The 22,640-nt window shown below is 33.8% G+C and overlaps 4 protein-coding genes across 4 annotated transcripts; 2 read left to right on the top strand and 2 right to left on the bottom strand.

Annotated features, from left to right (window-relative positions):
• Nucleotides 1–2,071: 2,071 nt before the first annotated feature.
• On the top strand, nt 2,072–3,043 carry LOC143559458 (uncharacterized). Its single transcript, XM_077048032.1, has one exon. It carries the CDS (start codon nt 2,332–2,334, stop codon nt 3,028–3,030), a length of 699 nt encoding a protein of 232 aa, XP_076904147.1. The 5' UTR covers nt 2,072–2,331; the 3' UTR covers nt 3,031–3,043.
• A 3,207-nt stretch (nt 3,044–6,250) lies between these two features.
• On the top strand, nt 6,251–13,463 carry LOC143559473 (methylmalonate-semialdehyde dehydrogenase [acylating], mitochondrial-like). The gene is made up of 21 exons (XM_077048045.1): nt 6,251–6,365; nt 8,215–8,772; nt 9,465–9,562; nt 9,640–9,711; nt 9,799–9,960; nt 10,062–10,140; nt 10,223–10,377; nt 10,454–10,517; nt 10,606–10,685; nt 10,770–10,835; nt 11,065–11,115; nt 11,231–11,382; nt 11,471–11,561; nt 11,654–11,734; nt 11,922–11,999; nt 12,079–12,114; nt 12,198–12,241; nt 12,334–12,412; nt 12,615–12,705; nt 12,891–13,272; nt 13,354–13,463. The coding sequence occupies exons 2-21, from the start codon at nt 8,229–8,231 to the stop codon at nt 13,370–13,372; spliced, it is 2,424 nt and encodes an 807-aa protein (XP_076904160.1). The 5' UTR covers nt 6,251–6,365; nt 8,215–8,228; the 3' UTR covers nt 13,373–13,463.
• A 235-nt stretch (nt 13,464–13,698) lies between these two features.
• LOC143559456 (small ribosomal subunit protein uS17-like) lies at nt 13,699–15,593 on the bottom strand. The gene is made up of 6 exons (XM_077048031.1): nt 15,519–15,593; nt 15,393–15,433; nt 15,206–15,306; nt 14,132–14,276; nt 13,964–14,053; nt 13,699–13,884 (listed from the first exon to the last, which is right to left on the bottom strand). Exons 1-6 carry the CDS (start codon nt 15,528–15,530, stop codon nt 13,794–13,796), a joined length of 480 nt encoding a protein of 159 aa, XP_076904146.1. The 5' UTR covers nt 15,531–15,593; the 3' UTR covers nt 13,699–13,793.
• Nucleotides 15,594–21,344: 5,751 nt separating this feature from the next.
• LOC143559455 (uncharacterized) lies at nt 21,345–22,466 on the bottom strand. Its single transcript, XM_077048030.1, has 4 exons — nt 22,442–22,466; nt 21,775–21,900; nt 21,516–21,670; nt 21,345–21,440 (listed from the first exon to the last, which is right to left on the bottom strand). The coding sequence occupies exons 1-4, from the start codon at nt 22,464–22,466 to the stop codon at nt 21,345–21,347; spliced, it is 402 nt and encodes a 133-aa protein (XP_076904145.1).
• Nucleotides 22,467–22,640: the final 174 nt, after the last annotated feature.

Raw genomic sequence — 22,640 nt, 5'->3', positions numbered from 1 at the left:
AACCCCTCGGGCCTAAGGTGTCGTGTATACCAGCTTATGATCTTATGTGGTTATAAATACCCTTTGGGATGTCATTACCCGAAACTCGATTTGAAACTCACCTCAAAAACCGACTTAGCATAAAATTTCAATCGCACTTTCAACAATTCTACAAATGTAATAATTTCAAGTTTCTAAAAAACTCAACATACTATTACTATATTTTCAAATTTATACAATATGCTAATATGTTCGGTAAATGAGTCTGGCTTTCAGGTAGGTATCATCTAATCTCATACCCGTCCAAGATGCACAAAATTTCTAACAGTAATTGTATACTTGGTCCTATACCTAAATACCCGTCTCAAAAGTTTCGGGTTTCAAGTTTTCAGTCTGGTTTGGTATATTTGTCTACTTCTAAATTGTAAGCCTATTCGTTGCTCTTAATTAATACATGTTTTCAACTATTTATATGATAAGATGATTTGCCATTTACATTTAGTACAACTCTATATTAATACATGTAAAAGTAGATCGGATAAGTATCGAATAGTGAACCGTGATATTTAAAGCCTACTAGGCTTATACGTACAACACATATTTTTTGGGAATGTTATTTTAAGGTACTTAGATTTCACCTCAAAAGCATTAAAATTCATCTCCTAGTGTTTACAAATTCATGTGCCTTTTCTCACACGAAATATGTATGTACTTTTTATTGAAAGTGACACACACAAGAGTTTTATTTGTCTCATTTGTGTAAAAAAATTTCAACATTTTTATATTTATGAACAAAGATTTATTGTCGGGTTGGGTCATTGAAGTTGTTTTACCGGATTGAGTTGGGGCTTGAAACATTTGGATTTTTTAGTGTAGATCCAAGGGGATGAAATGTTAATTGATTTTTGGAATTGAAGATCGCGGAAACAATCTTTTGTCTTTCCGGGATTAAAATCAACTAAGTGGCCACATAGTCAAATAGGAGAGGAAATGTTGACCGATATTTGGAATAGAAGGTTATGGTAAGACCGTAAGATGAGGGGCTAGTCCACTTTGTAAACTGGTAGAGACACTTGTCTTTTAGATGAAATGTATCATGTTCAAACTTACGTAGAAGAGTGGAATTATTGGTGTAAAATGTAATAGGAATAACATTTGCCATTCCAAAAAAAATTGTCAGACCGGATGCCTCCGCCACAAATGACATGACCTCGCAATATGGTGTAAGGTGTCCATGAGCTTGCCTGTCCATCATGCGTTCGTGAGCGATGCAATACGAGAGCTCATATGCTTAGCCATTGGTGCTTACAACAAAAATAGTTCAAATAAGTTTTTTTGAATTTAACACAACTCTTTTATAACTTAACATTATTTTGTTTTCTAGTTAATCTAAAAATCAAATTGATGAAATGTTTGTAAACTAAAATGCATGAGATATGATTATGTCAAAAAGATATGTGGTCCAAACACCCACATTATGAGATTTACAAACACACAAATTAGCTCAACCTTTGTATATATTTGAATATGATTTTGTCATTGTGGTCCCGAATTCTTATGTGTTTCATTGGATATTCTGATGTTACCCAGTCAAATGACTTCAAACCAAAAAAAAACAAACATAGAAAAATACATATATTAATTACATCAACAAAAATTCATTTAATCGCCTATTTATATATGATAATCATATAATTATTTCATGTATATTCTGTTTGATACTAATTGTTAACATGTATGTATACATAATTACATATAAAGAAATTCAATACATATCATAATGTTCATAAAAACACATTTACATTTTTTTTAATGTGATATACAAAACAGTTTTGCATAATTGTTAACACTGCATATTACTATTTGCATGATTTGTTATGTATTAGGGGTGTACAGGGCACCCTACTCGCTCCTAATATGAGCTTCCAAGTAATCCTAGCACACCTCCCCGGATGGATCGAGTTGGTGAAACGAGTAACTATTAAAACTTGGATGGATATAAAAAACCCCGTTTACAAAAAAACAACAATATTTTCTACTATACTCCTCTCTATTTTAAAAATGCATACTCGTAATCATAATTCCAAACAACCCCGTAAACGAACACAACCACGAAAACCGACCCAATCAATGATCCGGTAAATAGTCACAATATTCAAAATTGATTAACCTAACCAGGAGAGCCGTTTTCACCCCCAATACAAAATTACCACAAATCTTGAATTTTGCACCACAAATGCTATACAAATACTCAAAACACACCACCACTTTTCTTTTGTTAATCGGTCATATGTACAGTTTTCTTGATTCTTACAAGAATTGCATACAACTTTTCATCCAGAAAATATCGTTATGGGCATTACCTCATGGGGTTTGTGGGTTTTGACATCCGGGTGTTTCAAAAAGATTGTTGATATTATTAGTCTCTTAATTTTGTTTCATTTTAGTTTAAAGTATTTACATCTGAATGTAACCCACTTAGGGTTTTCAAATCGCTTTGTAAATTGGTTCCGTTCAAGAAATTGTAAGTGTGGATTGATGATGAATTATTTGAATTTATCGAACCCGATTAAAGAAACTGCAAATTGTGAACAAAAAGATGGTTTTGGTGAAGATTCTTGTGATGAAGATAAGGTGTTCGACGTAATGTCTCTGAGAAAACATGTGAAAATGGAGAGGCAACGGGCGAATGATGCGTGTTTGGAGGTTGAGAGAGAGCGGATGGCGGCTATGACTGCAGCTGAGGCGGCTATGGGGATGATTTTGAGGCTGCAGAATGAGAAGAGTGTGGTGGAGTTGGAGGCTCAGCAGCATAGGAGATTGAGTTATGAGAAGCAGTTGCATGATCAGGAGGTTATTCGGTCGTTGAGGTGGATTGTTATGAAACATGAATCGGAGAGGAGTTTGTTGGAAGATCGATTGAGAGTGTGTAAGCAAAGGTTGATGCTTTACATGAATGATGATGGTGATGATGATGGGTGTGAGTTGTCTTTGAGTTATCTTGATGATCGGCTTGTTAGCTCTCTTGATTTGGGTTTGTCGTCGTGGTAAGTTTTGGAGTCGGGGCTCTGTCTACGAGTAGCTTTGCTACAAGTGAATTATATTGGATATCTTTTTGTTTTACAGCGGTAAGTGTTAGATCTCTAACTACGATCACTTATTCTCTAACCGGTCTTTGAGTCATGTGCGGATTCTCATTGGCGGAAGGGTATTTTGGTCACCTCTCACGTTTTTTCTTAAAATTGTTGTCAGACTATATTGCTACTACACAAACAAAGATGGTATGAAACAATACAAATATTTACAAAATTTGAACTAGCAGCACCTCAGGATACAATGTAAGAATGATATGATTGTATTCAAAGATTGAAATTGCCGAATAAATGGATGTACTTTTACCTACAAACCGATGGAGTCGTTACTTAAACCACAAATAAATGGATGTGTTGGGAAAGTTTGATTGTGTGACACCTCAAAAGAAATAGCTTCAAATTCTACTCCCAATTGTGTTTCACAACTTTTCTTACCTTCAAATGAAAACTAACACACCCTAATTTCGAAAACAATAGTATGTGAGAACTGGCACAATTATACATATATTAAAAAGACAACATTCTTAACCAAATTCGTGGTTTACAGGTTGTACAGTTGGTTTATTTTGTTGTACATGGTGCTTTATATATTGTAAATTTGTTTCAGTTTATTGTATCTGTTATCAATTTTTGAGTCACCACGCACATGTCTTCTTCGTAACACACCAGTCAGTGCCCATTTAAAAATTTAAATGTTAAAAAAAAAACTCTTTCACTTAAAGTAGCAAACCTAAAGTAGCATGTGACTGAATAAATAAAATTTCAAATGGACGAAAATTAAAAAAAAAAAAAAGGAAATGAAATGTTGATATGAATGCAATGAAGTGATAAATTAAAAGGCATTGGTTATTAACTTATTCAAACACTCTTTTGATTGCATAAGATCGTATAATGTGTGGTCTTGTAATGGAACGACATAGAATGTGTGGTCTTGTGGTGGAACAGCATAGAACGTGTGGTCCTGTAGTGTGAAGACAGATGAAACGGTTAGTGTGGGGACCACCTCCCTCATGAGGTATTCATGTCATGTGCTGATATAAGAAGCACGTGATGTACATGTGTCGACTATAGGGTCACTTTGGAAAATCATTATTAAGGTCCTTCACAATAAGAACCAACAAAACATATTATAGCAAGCCAAGAAGTAGATTTTTTTAAAGTTAGTGTCATTTAATTTATTTTAGCAATATACATCTAATTTAATTGTAATGTAACTAATGTTACATTTTAATATATTTATGCAATGTATGACTTGATTTTTTTTATTGTTTTTATTTTTATTTTTATGCTAAATAATATTTGTTTTTCATTTCTTCTCTGCAACTATTTTTTCGGTACTTTGTCACAAACCGATAATTAGATCACTAATTATACAACTTGATTCTATCTTAGTGAACCAAGTTGTACAATTATTTGTTTTTTTCGGTATTAAAAGAAGATATTCGACTGTTTTCTAACCGGTACCATATCACTGTCAACCGGTCTTTCGTCCCTATGATTCCTACATTATTTCTTTCTTAGTTTTGGTCACACAGACCATAGTCTCAGATCACACAATTCCTCTTTTTTTCTCAATTTTTTGAGACTAACGCAGAACTCTAATCTCCTTGGCTCATACAGAACCTCTTCTACTTGTTGTCTATTATTTATTGTATAAGAAAAAGTTAAGAAGAGAATAAATAACCATCTTTTTTTTTATTTTACGTACATTTTTCGTTATACAAAGGGTTCTCATGATTCTCAACATAAAAATAACCAAACTCTTTTTTTTTTATTTTACATACATTTATTTAAAGGAATCTTTACCGTATTCTTGTGTTTAGCTTAAAGTCAATTCCAAAACCATCACTATTTAACCCCGTTAATCTATGTTTTATTCAAATCTCTTTTTCCTTCAAATACTGTTCATAGTATTTGAAGAAAAAAGAGATTTTCTTTCACAACACCACACATTCTTGATAGATTCATAACAAAAGCCTAGAGTTCTTATCTTCGAATAAGGTAGGAAGCTTATTTATTGCTTCTATCACCTATCTTATATCTCACAAATCCTTTCATTTTATTAGTGTTAGTTCATCACCATGTCTACTTGTCTAGGTTTGTTTTTTTGTTTTTGGAATTTTTGGAAATGCTTCAAAAATTTAGAAAACTATCAGGGTCACTACCAAATATAAACATGTATATATTGATTTAAATAAAAAAATCGATTGACTTTTCTTTTTCCAAAAGAAAACATTAAAGTGTCTTTTGCTTTAAATCTATATTTTTGTTTGTTGTAGTAATAGTATATTTAAAAAAGATTATATTAAATTCGAAATGGTTAGTTAATCCATACTTATACATGTCATTTTCATTAGTTAAATATACTTAAGTTTTCTTTTCCTGGTAGTAAAAGCCTATAAAGTAATAAACTTAAAATAACACACAACCATTAAGAAAATAGGCAAATTGAAAATTTACTACCGTTAGTAGGCATACAATAATTTAACTCATAATACTTTAAACTTTCACTTGCGTTCCCAAAAACAACCCACCCACATATTATCACATATCTACACACAATTAGCACGTGATTTCATCCGCAAGAAAGATAAAGTTCCCATTTCACTTCATTCACACAAACATAACTAAGTACAAATGAAGTGTAAATCTATACGTTGTCGTTGTCGATGAAAATGAAAACCCCAAAGATCATTGGTTGAATTGTTATTGCAGTTTATAGATTATAAAAACTTAATTAGTAATAATTAATAAAAAGATTAAGTTAATAAAATTAAAAATAGCAATAACATCGACCTCAAGTGGTGTATATTCCTCAGTACCGATCAAGGTCTCTTGTTGTTCATCAGGTAAACCTCCTATCCTATAATTAATTACGTCATCAATCTCAAAACCAAACCCTAGAAATCAGCCCCTCAATTTCCTGGATTATTAACTCCGCAATGAATCACAAACGATAAGCGGGTAACTTCAACTTACTGCTCTACCTGAAGCAATTCTTTCCACCGTTTAATTTATGCAATTCAATGATTCGTGTGTTTGTATGCAATTTCGTATTCGTTCTTCATGTGATTCAATTCTTCATTTACTGTTATAGCATGTACGAATCACGATTTTAGGGTTTAGACGCGTAATATGCACTATGTGCTCAATTGGCAGTACAACATTACAGAATTGATTTCATTAACATGTGTTTGCAGGCTTCGTGCAGCGAAAGAGGGCAGTGAGCTGTCTGAGTTCTGAACCCTAATTTGTCAATCGTTTCCGGTTCTCCATAGATCAGTGACTTTAAAGGTGACTTCTAATCTTTCTACTGTTTCGTATGTTCACTCGCATTTGTGTAATTGGATGTGATTTCTGCACGCTACTTAACTGATGTCTATTTTAGATTTTGGATTGCCTAACGAGTTATAAATTCAGGAGAACATTGATAGTTAAGTGGATGAATGTATTGCTATGATAAAACATTGTCTCTTTGTGATCGTGTAGCTGCTTATTCATTGCCTAAATGTGTTATTCTGAGTCTTTTGTTGATGCACAAAAATGAATGCTTGACTGTTTTTTTATAATGCCTTATGTGAGGCATAGGAACTTTTAGTGTTATGTGATTATGTGAAAACTTAGTAAATAAGAGAAGGATAAAGAGGAGGGAGTTAAGTTTTAGGAAAATTAAACTACAAAGTATTGTGATTTAGAAGTGTGGCCAGTACTATGAAGACGCATATTTGAATGAGTCTACTCACAGCACTCACAAATTTACTGCCTTGTGCATTGCTAAAACACATATGATGGCCTGGCTATGGCTTCATCAGTTTGTGGGATAGGGATTCTTTGAGTTAACTTTTTCTACTTAGATATATCGACAGTTATAGGCCTCTATTTTGATGTATTTCTATATGCAGATTGCTAGTAAACAACTAAACATCCACATTTTTGGTACTTGTATTTTTGACAATATTAACCCGTTCCATACAGAACAGGTTGGTACCTTGGTTTTTAAGTTCTAATGGATCTGTTCATTATGGAAGGGGTTAAGATTGACAGGAGTAATTGGCATGGATGAGTGCTAGAACTGCAAAAGTTGAATTTAGCATGTGTATAAAGGTATAGAATTGGTAATTGATATAGCATGTATGTAAGATAGGAGCTCAAATTGGCATACTATGATGAGAAACATACCCGCTAGATAGCATGTGTCATATCTAGCATCTACACTAAACTAATCTGATAGAATCTAAGAGATTTGACTCAAGCAAATAATTCAATTACTGAGCAAAACATCCAATTCGAGAGGGGCTAGTCTCCATCAACAAAGATAAACTGGGATAATTAAAGCAAGAATGCCAAACAACTGGGCATCTAAGATATTAAAACTGGACACAAAGATAAATAACTGCCCTACTAGTTTAGCTTCCCATGAACTCAGTAACTGGTTAAGGATGGCATGGCATTATCATTAATGATACTGGTGAAAAAGGAAGGTACAAAGCAAAGTTTTTGAGGTAGTTGTGCACTTTAAGATTTCATGGGTTGATTAACAAGTGTTTTTACATAGTATGGAATAAAAGACTTTATTTAGCCACAGTTAGCAAGTACGCATGTTAAATCACTGAGTTCAACTTGATGTAACAACCATCGTGCTGTTGACCAATTGACTCTCCCGATAAAATTTTGTAGTAGGTAAAGAAGTTGAATGCATCTCTACTTATGTTTCCACAATCATTAGCTACTCCATGATAAGATACAAAAAATGCAAGACTCGTTCAGTTAATCCCATTGGTTTTAACAAGAAAGAAAAAGGTTCAACTTTAAGGTAAGGAAATAAGAAATGACAAGGCATTTACCCCTTAAAAATGTAGCTGATAACATACAGCCTGTCAAACAACTTGCAGCCAAAACTATATGTCAATGAATCAGTCAGACCTCTAAATGGATGTTAAACGGATCAACTCGGGATATATTTGAATTCTTAATCAATTACTCAAGTTTGTTGGCAGTTAAAACTTGACATCCCTATTCAGATTTGTATAAGTATCATTATTTGAATGTCATGAAGTCAGTTAAGCAAAATTTGTGTATGCATTACTATTAGGGATAAGAAGCTCTTACAATGATGTAATAGCTTCCATCTCTGCTCATGCAGGTACCTGCTTGGTGATGGATGACTATGAAATTGTTTCAGATACTCCACAGATGCTTCCACCTCCACCTGGCAGTTTCTCAGATCGTGAAGAACTTATCCAGCATGTCGGGGAGTTTGGAATCTCTCAAGGATATGTTGTAACCATAAAACAATCAAAAAAGGAAAAAGTTGTAGTTCTTGGATGCCAAAGAGGAGGTGTGTATAGAAACAGGCGTAAAACAATCGATGATGGCACGAGTGAACTTGTCCGCAAAAGAAAATCCGGTTCACGGCTTACAAATTGTCCATTCGAATTAGTGGGTAAAAAGGATGACGAGTTTTGGGTACTTTCAGTTAAGAACGGGTCCCATAATCATGAACCTTTGAGTGATATCACACAGCATCCATCTGCTAGAAGGTTTACAGAGGATGAGGTTTTGCTTATTAAGGAAATGACAGAAGCGGGTTTGAAGCCACGCCAAATTTTAAAGAGATTAAGACAACATAATCCAGAACTATTATCAACTCCTAAGCATGTTTATAATATCAAAACAAAGCTTCGCCAAGGAAATCTTACAGGTGTGTCCCCTTAATCTAAAAGATTAATTTTCACCTTATTAAGTTAGCTGAGTTTGTTACATCTCAATGTAACTTACTTTCATCTTTAGTCATTGTATGTTACATACTTTAAAGTTTCTTGGCAACTGTGTGTAAGTAACCTTCTGTAGCAGGCAAAGTGATTTCATGGCACTCTGCCGTGTCAAAAAAAAAAAAAAAAAGATGCCAAATCACTGTTTTACTTGTTATAGGAAGGTGCTTGCATGCAATGATAATAAGTTGGAAAATATGTTACATGTAATCTGTAATATGATTTGATAGGTTTTCTTCTAAGTAATGTTCTTATGGCAACCGTTGCTTGTACATTTGCCAATATTTTTTGTTACTGTTGTAGATATAGTTTGTCTAACACTTGACTATAAATGGGTGTAGGAAAATATCCGAATCATTTGACTTGTTTTTGAAAGACTATTGTAGTCTGATATAGAAAATGTGAACTGATATTGATAATGAATGAAACCTAGTGTTAGGTTAAATAAATCTTATCCATTTGAGTTGGAATCTGTACGGAGAAAAGAATACTTGATACATAAGATCATGAAGCAGGATTATAACTTATAATATATGATACAAGTGAATATATACTAGTGTTTCATTCCCTTTTAGTGACCATTCTTCAATAACACGCACAATTGTTATGATTTCTTGTTCAGTTAAGAGATATAAAACATTAAGACCTCAGACGTCAGCTCAAGGAAACTCTAATTCATCAACAACTTCAGAGCCATCTTGGAGACAACGATATCCTCCTGTAAGCATGCATGATTCATACAAAGTTATGTTCTAAATATCATTACTAGAGCTTTTATTTATTTATTTATTTCTCAGAGGGTGCCAAATTTCATTGGTGGTATGTTTATAGACTCGCAGTCAAGAACATCTATCGATGTTATAAACCCTGTAAGTTTACTAGCTCTTAGTTTTTTTCTTTACCTTTAATTTCTCTAGATTTTGAATCACTAATTCTTTATTTATCAATCAATATAGGCAACCCAACAAGTGGTATCCCAAGTTCCTTTAACTACAGGTGAAGAGTTTAGAGCAGCAGTATTTTCAGCTAAATGTTCTCTTCCATCATGGCGAAATACACCTGTCATGACACGTCAGCGTATCATGTTCAGGTTTCAGGAACTTATTCGTAGAGATATTGTATGTGTAAAATCTACTATTTCTTTACCGTGTCATGTATACATCATCAATTTCCTTGTTAATTACTAATAAATTTTAATAGAAGTTTTCATTTGTTTTAGGATAAGATTGCTCAAAACATAACTTCAGAGCAGGGAAAGACACTGAAGGATGCACGTAACGAAATGCTTCGTGGACTTGGTGTGAATCTCTTATCCACATTTTGATTATGTTTATGAAGTTTTTATAATTGAAATTTATGATAACAAGCATTTGCTTTTAGAGGTCGTTGAACATGCCTGTGGCATGACATCACTACAAAATGGGGATTTTGTTTCAAACATCAGAAGTGGAGTTGATAGTTACAGTTTAAGGGAACCGCTTGGTGTTTGTGCTGGCATATGTCCTTCAAACTTTCCAGCATTAGTTCCTTTGTTGGTAAGCCTGTTTGAACTTATTTTGCTTCATTGAACTTTGTTATTGTTTCACTCTAATTTTGTTTGATATAACGCAGATGTTTCCGATTGCGGTGGCATGCGGTAATACATTTATTCTTAAGCCATCTGAGAAAGATCCAGGTAGTTTTTGAAATCCTCTGATGTTCGTCGCAACTCCTATTTTATCTAGAAACGGCTAATAACAATTCCACCCAAAATCATTATGTAGGGGCTTGCATGATACTTGCAGAATTAGCAATGGAGGCTGGCTTGCCTAATGGTGTATTAAATATAGTTCATGGAACCAATGTAAGTATAATTATAGCACTATCACGTGCGTTAGTAGTCTAGTTTTCAGAATTTTATTGAATTGTTTTGTGATTGATCATTCAGGATATTGTGAATGCCATATGTGATGATGACGATATCAAAGCTATAACATTTGTTGGTCCAGATTCTGTAAGTTTCATTGACTCTATGAAAGTCTTCAATTGTTTATTTGTTTATGGATATATTTATCTTTTTGTCAGGCCTTAAGTATATCCGTGCATAGCGCCAATTTGCCAATGATGTAAAGGCTTTTTAGAATCAGAACTTAAAACATAATCTGTTTTCCAAATTTTGTATATTCACTTCTAAACTACTTGCTTTTTTTTTGCTCAATTATAATTTCTGCATTATTCTGCAGTCTGGTTCACACATCCATGCACGAGCCTCTTCTAATGGCAAACGTGTTCAGGTATCATGCTTATCATCTCATTTTTTGTATACGTGGTTTGTTTTTTGCTATCTATTAAGCATTGTTTTCCGGTAGAATAAAATCATTTATACTATTGGTTCAACTTTATTATCAGTCAAATATTAGTGCAAAAAACCATGCAATTGTGATGCCTGATGCAAGTATGGGGGCCACATTGGATGCTCTTGCAACTGCTGGATTCGGTGGTGCAGGACAAAGGTGTACAACACTGAATACAGTTATATTTGTTGGAGGTTCAAAAGCATGGTATTCTTTTCTTTTTTATAGTTATGCTGAGTATTAAAATTCTTTTTCTTATTTATTATAAAATAGTTATTGTTATGATATCCTGCAGGGAAGAAAAACTATTGGAGCGTGCCAAAGCACTTAAAGTAAATGTTGGAACTGACCCAGATACAGACATCGGCCCTGTGATCAGTAAAACAGTGCGTAAATTAATACTTTTTGACACTAAAATGATCCTATAGCCTTTTCTGTTAATTTATGTTAATTATTAATTGGTGTGATGCATTGACAGGCAAAGGAAAAAGTAAATAGATTAGTCCAAGTAGGTATTGATGCTGGTGCTAGATTAATACTGGATGGAAGACATATTGAGGTGTATCCTTATCTTTCATTCTTTTATATAGTCCATAACTAACTGTAAGAAAGTATTAATGCGATATTGAGTAAATTACACGAATGGTCCCTGTGGTATACACGTTTTGCAATTTTGGTTCTTTTCAGAAATTACAGATTTAGTATAGAATGAACTGAACTAATGAAAGTTTCGGTTCTCACATCAGGTGCCAAAATACGAAATGGGCAATTTTGTGGGCCCGACCATCTTATCTGATGTTATAGATGTAATGGAATGTTACAAGGTATCTTATCTTATCGGTCTCAAATCATACATTATAGACGATAATTTAATACTAACAATCACCATCTTTGTGTACTCAGGAGGAGATTACTGGCCCGGTTCTTCTCTGTATGCAGGTTGCCATATGTAAAAGATCTTGATTGTTACATAATTTTAGAACTAGCTGACTTTTCAACACTAATGTTCCATGTGTTTTCAGGCTGGAACCTTAGAGGAAGCCATAGGCATAATCAACAGAAACAGGTGACTTTCACAAACCTTATCAAGTCTATCCTCTTAACTATTAACACCTTCTTTCTTGTTCAATGCCCTAAGTCCGCTTCTGGATCCATCAGGTATGGATTTGGGGCTTCAATATTTACTAAAAACGGTGCATCAGCAAGGAAATTCCAAACTGAAATAGAAGCTGGGCAGGTATTTACCTTCCTTTTTTATCTAAAAATTAATTACATGGATGTTCCTGCGGTTCGGCCAAATTGCAACTTTATTTCCCAACTTCCAAAAATTACGACTTTGGACTGATTGTTTGCATGGATGGTCCCTGTAATTAAGCTTTTTTTTTTTTTCACAAACATTGATAATAACTGTAATTAAACCTATATTTTCCATTTCACAGGTCGGTGTAAATGTCCCTGTCCCAGCCCCACTACCGTTCTTCGCATTTACCGGAACCGAGGCATCTTTCTCGGGGGATCTAAATTTTCAAGGTAAATTTACCCATTGGTTTTTATTTTCTTGTCAAAAATGAATATTTGATGCATAAAACCTCTCAAATCATTTTAATTGAAATAATGTAGTTTTTACAATAATATTTGACAAAATATAATTGTTTATAAAAAACTGAATTAAAATGATTCCGGGTCAACCAATTTGGTAAATGTTTTTGTTGCAGGCAAAACAGGCGTTGACTTTTACACACAGGTCAAGACAGTGAATCAACAATGGAAAGATTTTAGTATTGACGATGAAGTACAACTGGAAATGCCTATACCTATACCTAATTTCCAGAGTAGTGATGGGACATCTTTATTATTACCGACACATAACTTTCCCAATACAGACGATGAGAGAGGACACCTGGCGTCTCCGTCAGACAACCTAGAATGTGACAATGGACCATCATATACAATACCACATAAGGATTTCCAAACAGGTGAAGCCGTGTCTCTTGGCTTGCAGCTTAGAGATTTTCAAAACAGTGATGGAGTTTCTCCTGCATTGCTCATGTCCGATGGAGCACAGGATCCTAAGTTCTTGAGCCATTTTCTTAACTGGTATTTCTCTCTTTTTTTTTTTTTCAAAAAAAGTTGAAATATGATACAAATATGATATAAGTAAAATGTTTTCGGTTTCAGGGGCCGAAACGCGCAATAGATCTCAGGCGTGTGTGCCTCAATGTGGTGGTGTCAAGAGAAGGTTTTGTTAATGTACTGTAAAAATATTTACTTAGTTAAATTTGGTGTAGTCATGTTATGAAGTGAGACATGTGCTACAGTGATTAATGATTTATTGCGTTTAATGAATGGATAGCTTTTGGAATGATCTTGGTAATGTTTTCCCACGCAGTTAGAAAAAAAATTAAAACTATTTGTGACAAACAAATGTTGTGTTTTAATGCTGCAACTTGTAAACATATTTGTAATATAACGAAAAAAGAAGAGTAGATTAAATACTTTTGTCTAGAGAAACATTAAACAAGGTTCATAATCAATCAAACTGCATTTTACTTCAAAATCATAGCAAATCAAAGTGAATTGTTTTTGCAAAGCCTAACAAGCTAAAAAGATGAAGCTTGTTATATCCCTGTAAACGCTTTATTCCCACCGCTTGAAGATCCAGCTGGAATCACCTTCAACACATTGAACCTCACAGTCTTAGATAAAGGCCTGAAAAAACGAAAACCAGTTCATAATCTGATCACATAAAAATTAAAACTAAAAAAATGAAGGTAGACAGACAAACAACCTGCATTGTCCAATAGTGACATGATCACCTTCTTTCACACGGAAACAGGGTGAAATGTGTGCTGGGATGTTAGAGTGGCGCTTCTCATAACTGTGTTGCAACAAACAATGCATATGATTAAAATACTGATAAAATAGTCAATAAATTAAAAAAGTTTTTGAATCTTACCGCTGATACTTCTTCACATAGTGAAGGTAGTCCCGGCGAACGATAATGGTCCTAACCATCTTGGCACTGTGGCACGTACCAGCAAGAATACGGCCTCTAATGGAGACATCACCAGTGAAAGGACATTTCTTGTCAATGTAGGTTCCTATAATATAATCAAGTATAGAATTAAAACCAGTAAGTTCACTACAACTCATTAGTTTGAAGCATGGTTGTAAAAATCACGCCTAGGCACCAATTAATCGGTATTTGGTCAAATATGACAAATTTATATATAAAATTTGGTATACACATGTATATTTGAAAAATTACATATAAATTCCAATCCGATTAATCCCAATTAATCGCAAGTCCCTACCTCACCACCCGACTAGCACCTAGCTTGTTCTATAATAATCTATGCAGTCAATCTCGGTGGTATATTGGTGGTATCTCGGTTATTAGTCCTCATGTGAAATATCGATCAAAATATTGGTCAGAATACTGGAACCGATAATATCGGCGATACTGACCGATATTTGACCAATATTTCACCAATATTCCCAATATCAGGGTTTTAAATCTTAATTTTCAACTTTGAGTGCTAAATGTTGGTGTTTTGAGTCTTAAATCAGTTCCTACTTGCTACAATTGTTAGTGTTTTGCAAGTTGCAAACGAATAATTTGCTAATCGTAGGAGAGTATACTGAATTGTTAGTGTTAAAGTGCTATATATATAAATTTTGCATGATATTAAAATAACCGAGATCCAGCCGACATTTCACCGCGATAACCGATACCTCAAACATCGGTCCTCAACCGATATCCGCTTCTTTTCCGCATTAACTGCTTGGATAATAATTCATAGCAATTTCAACAAAATACACAAAATTCCTTGCTTTAACTTTAAACACTAGCCACTTCAGTTTTGAAGCAACAGTATATAATTACTACCTCTACAAAATAGTACAGTTAAGCTGCTATTTAAGCACAGTAAACACTAAACTTAACACAGTTATTACCAATCTTCATGATATATTAACCTAAAGAATTAACAAAAGAATATTGCAATATAATAAACATTATTATTATTACCTTCAATAGCTTCTCTTGGTGTTTTGAATCCAAGACCAATACTCTTCCAGAATCTGTTTCCACCCTTGCCAGGCCTCTTTCCTGTGCTACTCTTCTTTGAACTGATGCAATCAACAATCAACAATTAAATAGTGAGAGTAAAGAATTGAGGTAAAAAGATGCCAGAGGTTTGTGTTGTGTTTCTAACCATAAGAAGACCTTGGGTTGCTTCAAAAACGCCTTCTCAGTCTATCAATTCCATTAATTAAAATCAAAATGTCAGTCAGTCAGGACGATGATATATCTGTAGGGGATTGAGAAATTAGGAAGTAACCTGTTCCGCCATTGTTGAAAGATCCGAGCTTTTTAGTGGCGGAGGCACACAGACTGACTGACTACTCAAGATTGATGAAAGAAGAACAAGTAAACCCTAGAGACTACACTTTGATTATGATAATATGGGCCCAATGGGCTTTTATTGGATTCACCGGGCTGCATGCTGTTTAAACTTTAAAATGTAGTTTCGGACCTGACTGCATGAAATCTAAAAAACCTAAATGAAGCGTAACGAAAAGCCGATGATTTCGTTAAAATTGAACTTTCATTTCGGTTCCAGTTTCTTGTGTAACTAAAACAAATCAAACTGAACTTATAAATTTTTAACTTTTATTTTAAATTTGAAAGTAATTTATAATAGTTTAATATATAGATTAACCCTCATATTTTAACCAAATGTATAAGGATTAAATAATCGTTAACTAACAAAAAAAAAATTAGGCCTAATATCATTGTGTTTGTGCCAAATATTATGGCTCAATATTTTCAAGCCCAAAAGAAACAGATAGATCGAAACCAAGCGGTTTTCAAAAAGTCAAAAACCAGCCAAACCGGCCCATACACGTCCCTAAGGGGGTGGATCCAAAAAACGAATGGTTTTGATGGAATAAGATTTTTTGTATAATCGTTGATTCCATTTCATTGACCAACCAGACATCCCTTTTTCATTCCTTTAAAATGACTCATTCCATTCCTTCTACCAGTCATTACTACATATCAAACGCTACTAACTAGGGGTGGCAAATGGGTTGGGTTGGGTTGAAACGGGGTAGGTTGGAATGAGTCAACTAAAAAAGGGTTGTTTTGGCTTGGGTCAGAACGGGTTAGGGTCAGCAGGTTCGAGTCAGAAAGGGTCCGGGTTGAAATGGGTCAAGGCTAGAACGGGTCAAAATGGGTTTCGGATCGTTTTTTTTTTAAGAACGATGACAATGAAGGAAACGTTTTAGTTTTTTACACTTTTCGTTTTTTATTTATATTTTGAATTATAATTTTTTTATTAACTTTTTTGAATTTTTTTAGGGATTTTTATTAACATCAAAAACCCCTCAAAAAAATTCAAAAAAAAAAATCAAACTCAAAATATAAATAAAAAAAGAAAAAAAGTAAAATAACTAAAACGTTTCCTCCGTTATCCTTGTTCCACAAAAAAAATAAAACCGAGAAATGAACTGAAACCGAAAAGTCGACGAACACGAAATAAAAAACCAAAGCTGGACTGGATTGATCGAAACCGAAAAATCGATCAAAACGAAACTAAAAAACCGAAACCGAACATAAATGAAACTGAAAAAACCGACCAAACAAAACAAAAAACCGAAAACGAATTCGAAACCGACCAAAAACAAACAAAAGAAACCGAAACCCAACCCGTCCAGTGCTCCGAAACCGACCAAAAAGAAACAAAGGAACCGAAGCCCAACTCGTCCAGTGCGAAAACTCGTGTCGACTCGAAACCTAATCCGAGCCAAAACCTTAACCGAACTCGTTCAATCCAAAACCCGTTTCAATCCGAGTCTGCCACTTTTCCTTATGACACTAACACACATCGACCCATTTATAAAAATTTGCTGACCTATTTTGACCAGAAAATAAGGTGGAATTTCAAGTGACCCGTTTTAACGCATTTAGCTAAAATCTATGACCCAAACCAACCCATATGATTTTAAAACAACCCAAATTAACCCATTTAAAATGGCTTGAGTCAAGATTGCCACCTCTACTAATGCTACTGAAATTTTATGTTTCAATAAAAGATCGAATGTTTTAAGTATAAAGTAATTTTAATAGATAAAATTTACTTTTAGTAATCTAAAAATCACGTTGTAATATAACTACTATCCCAGTGAATGGTTTGAGGTAGGCCTTGCGAGGTTGTTAGTTTGGATCCCGAGCCCACCCGGGTTTTCGTCTCACCGTGTGTTACGCCAGAGAGTTGCCGCCATTCTAAAAAGAAAAAAAACCTACTATGTCAATTATCTCTAGTCCAATTGGTTAGAGTGAGGTATCCAAAGACTTTAATTTAAGTCCCACTTGAGACAATAATAATAATAATAATAATAATAATAATAATAATAATAATAATAATAAATAGGAGGCTCAAGTTGGACTAGGGGTTTTCTTATCTATGGGTGTTTGCTACCGACTTCTGAGGGTGGAATGTAGATGGACGGGTGGTTAGTAGCCCGTCATTGATTCAAATTGGCTGTTAAAAAAAGATAACTACTCTAAAGGCTCGTATCCACTAGCAAACCGCTAGAAAAAAAAGGTAACAAAGGGTTTACTCTGTTTGACGTTATGGGCTCGAATCTTACTCTTGTGTCATATATCTGGAAATAGCGAATAAGTTCAACCAAGCCCTGGTATTCCACTTAGCCCTTAATTCTAGTTGATAATGGCAAATAAGGCTTTAATCTTGAATGGTATTGGCAAATAAGCATGCTTCAATATGGCAAATGCAGTCATTCACTAATAATTACTATTTTTTTGACGTTTAATTTGGATCACTGACGTGCCACTGACTCATCTGATCATCTTCATTCTATTTTCAGAAGGAAACCCACCTATAGGTGAGAAAACCCTGGGCCCAACTTAAGGCTCCTATTTTTATTATTACTATTATTATTATTATTATTTTATCTTAAATGAGACTTGAACTCAATACCTTATCCTTATTATTGAAGTCTTTGGACGCTTCACTTTGCTATTCACCAATACCAATTTGAATTCAAGGATAAAGGCCTTATTCGTCAATATGAGTTGGAATTAAGGTATTCGTCAATAGGAAGTGGGAATAGCAGCAACTCATATGTAAAACATTATAACACACGGCTGAGTGCTGACCACCTATATCCTTAAAACAAAACATGTTTAAAAGTGCATATTTTGAAAAAAATAATAATAATAAATAAATAAACATGTTCTAACACTCAGTTATTCATTCTACACCAAAGTACTTTTAGTTCAAATCCCAAACTACCAAAAACAAAGTCATCAACGATTAATAGTTTCATCAACATCGCATCACGCAAGCACGATACCCGATCCCTTCTTGCATTCTGACAGCATATCCATGTAAAATGGCAATCGCTATTGTCATTTCCAGAGCTGTTAATGACTGCATCAATTACAATAACAAACATCAAACACATGTTTCGTATAACAATAACGTAAACAAGAATGACGATAAAATAAGAATCATACATCTTGGAAGGCCTTGTTCTGCTCGCCACACGCATCAGAATGAGAGCTGGTTATAGCAACAGCAGGGTCTTGACCAGCAGCAGCAGGAATAGTTTCATGGCGAACGGTATGAGGACCAAATATAACTTCTCCAGCCAGTTGACCAACAGCTTTACCAATAGCATCACCGATACCAATCGCCATACCTACCAAGAACAAAAATATAGTAATATAAGAGGAAAAGAACACGAGTACTGTTTTATTGATGTGGTTACAACAAGTGCATATGTATGCACTTTTGATCATGCTTGAAACAAAGACATCAAGTGCTGACTCTTCGCGGCTGCTCTTAGCACGATGGGAGCGGATGCAGACTTGACTGGAGCTGGAGGGTTGCGTGCTGGTGCACGGGCTGACTTTCCTGTAAATGATAACAAACATATAATTTGTTTTGAAGCCTAAAGAATTGCTCTATTCGAAGCAACCCAAATGTTTGATCTTGGGTTAGAAGTTTAAACGGGTTGGGTAATTTTGGGTCGGGTTATTCAGGTCTTGGGTCGCTTCCGATCCGGTTCAGTATTCTCGAATGTTAAAAAACACACCCATGTTTTGCATTGACAATGAAAACGTTTAATTTATTTGTTTTCGTATACATATTGTAATAAAAAATAACTTTCAAATACGTGGCATTAATTATCGCACTCGTGTTTATTTTTCTTTATGTTTATTTTAATTTTTTCTTTTCAAAAGACGAACTTTATAGAAAAAGAAAAACACAACCCTCCAATAGTAAACCGCTAGAACAAAAAAAAAAAAAAAAAGGTAACCAAGACATTTATATAACTATGAGAAATTAAATATTACACCGGTTATCTTCCTATTCTAATAAAGTAAAATAAATGTGGACACTTGTCATCTTTTGGTTAATTCTCATAATTTTTTCCCTCTAAAACTAATATACCCTAATATATATGTAATAAATCAATAATTATTCATTTTCCTTTTACACTATATTTATATAATATTTATATATTTTTATAAATATAAATATTAACATATTATTTTACTATATATTCAAAATACTTGGTCAATTCCAAAAATCAACAACAAATCATGTTTCTCAAATGAAAATTGTTTCGGGTTTTTTTTGTGTAACTTAAATTTGATTTTATGGGTTAAAAGTTGGTAAATAGATTGTTTGGTACAAGTTAAGTACATTTTGCTCAAAATTTGTTTGAGTCAAAAATGAAAATTTTGAGTATTTAAAAGTTTGAGAATGCAAATAGATTTATCGTCAAATTTGTTACGGGTTCAAAGTGTTGACTTTAAAACGTCAAAAGTATGAAAGTTAAAATTTTAAACATGATTCGGGTTTCAAAATTATTTTTAAGGGCATTTTTTGAAATAATTAAAAGGTTCGGGATTTAACAAACTAACTATTTTCCCTTCAACTATTAAAATTTAAGAAAACATTGCGAACACTTTCGACATGCCACCACATGCCTATCAATGCTTAACTTTTATCAAATTTGAAATATTTATGTCAACATTAATTTTTCTTTAAATGGTGATCAGAACATTGTATGGGAAGCATGACATGCTAAACTATGCTCAAATGAAATAAAATATTCACAAAATTGAATGGGTTAATATGTTTTTTATGTTGTCATTATGACAAAGTCGAGAAGCCCTCTGAAACTTATCAAAATATTTTTCATGGTATGGCTCAAAAAATCATAGTTCTTGAAGAACATCCATTGTAACAATTTAATGTTCTACTTTCCTTTGATGGGTGGTAAATTGATAAATATATCAATAAACATAACGCTCCTTTTGTATTTAGTCTGAGTGGTTAGAACTACTATCGTATGAGAAGTCTTATTTCCGAAATTAGTTCATAACCAAAATTCTTTCAATTATACATATATGACACCGAGAATGAATTTTTCAATAGAAAGAAGCATTCTCGGGTACGTTTTTACACGAACATTTTTTTATTAGGCTCATTTAAAAAAATCATTTTGTGATATAAATAAAATTCATTTATGCACACATTGTATAGATACAAGCATAGATGTAATACATTTTTTTTCATATACGCTATGTAATTATTTGTTTTACTTATAATTTTATAATTTGAATTATCTCGTGTGTGACATGGGCTTTAAAACTAGTTATAATATATAAAGCGTAGAAATTTGATTTATTATAATTATTTATCCAAAGAAATCCGAACAACTTGATATCTTCTAAAGTATTCTCCACCGTTGCTCTTCTATCTTAGAAAAAGAGTCTCATTTCTAGTACGCCAAAAACACCAACAACTAATGTATATAATCCCAGCAATCCTTTCTTTTGAATATCATCCTTGCCATGTGCATATCAAGAAGGTCTTTTAAGTTACTGTTTCTAACCAATTATTTATTATAATAATTGTGCGATAATTTAATAGTGAAGATATACATAGCACAAAAAAATATATATATAACATTTTTTAACCAAATTTGAGTCTTTGAATATCGAAAAGGTTTAAAGCATTCAAAAAACAAACATTATTAAAACCAAACCAGAATACTTTTAGATCAAAATCTACCAAAAGCAAAATTAACAATGAACAATAAATATTTCAGCAACAACCCTTGACTCAAGCCGCAAGACCCGAACCCAGCTTCCTGCACTCGGACAGCATATCCATGTAGAACTGGCACTTGCTAATGTCACTTCCATAGCTGTTAATGCACTGCATCAACAATATGAAACATCAAACACATGTTTCATGCAATAATAATCTAAACAAGAACGATCATAAACGTACGTCTTGGAAGGCCTTGTAGTGCCCACTACACGCATCAGAATCAGAGCTGGTTGTAGCAGCAGCAGCAGGAACAGTTTCATGCCGAATGGTACGAGGCCCAACTATTGCATCCGCAACCCTGTGACCAACAGCATTACCAGCACCAAAAGCCAGACCTACCAAGAACAAAATTATAATAATATAAGAGGAAAAGAACAAGCGTACTGTTTTATATATTGATGTGGTTACAACAAGTGCATATGTAGACAGATGCATGTACCTTCGGCTATGGTTGAACCAATGCTACCCCCACCACTGCTGCTATGAGCAGGGGCAGGAGCGGGTGCAGGCTTGACTGGTGCTGGGGGCTTGCGTGCTTGTGCACGAGCACGTGCACGGGACCTTCCTGTAATTTAACAGATTAATTGATAGTAATTAAATTACTCATTCAATGATAGCAAAATCTTAAATTAAGAATGGTATACTCCGTAATTTGGCCAACACGGTAACACCCAAACTTATTTATTAATCAAGAAATCTTACTCTAAAACATCATAACACAGGGTCGACCGCCCAGGGTCTGCTCTATCCGGCGCCCATAATTGTTCAAAAAAGAATTATATGTTTTATACATAAACTTATTTTATAACAAAAGCTTACAAAATGTTTAATGAAAAGAGTGTATGTTTATGAAAACAAAAGTTATGGGACCTTATTATTATTATTATTATTAGGGCCCATTTTCTTTAACTCGTCTCAAAATTTTTAGGGGTTCTCGGGAACAGCCTAAGTAGACAATATCAATTTCGAAGCAATCACGCGGCACAAAGATACAAATCAATTCAACAAATGTAGATTGGTATTTCACGAAACAAAATCGAAATAATGAGACTTATATACTAGCTAGATTAAACGCAAGAATAATAATTAGTATAAAGGAAGCTCACCACCGGAGCTTCTACCTGCAGGCATGGTGACAATTTCTAAAGAGGGTATGAAATATGAATATGAATATAGGTTATTCGCTTATTTATGAGTTACGATCAGACTCTGAATTTATAAGAAAAGATGTGGGCTTTATAGTTGTACGTTAAGTGTTTTAAGTTGTACCGTTGGATATTCAGCCAATAAGAAAGCAGAGCACTT

Source organism: Bidens hawaiensis, unplaced genomic scaffold (assembly GCF_021521415.1).
Source record: "Bidens hawaiensis isolate Kalapana, Puna unplaced genomic scaffold, B.hawaiensis_p1.1 tig00019922_1, whole genome shotgun sequence".
Classification (NCBI taxonomy): Eukaryota; Viridiplantae; Streptophyta; class Magnoliopsida; order Asterales; family Asteraceae; genus Bidens; species Bidens hawaiensis.
The sequence above is the reverse complement of the archived record's forward strand: the minus strand, read 5'-3'. Positions and strand labels throughout refer to the sequence as shown.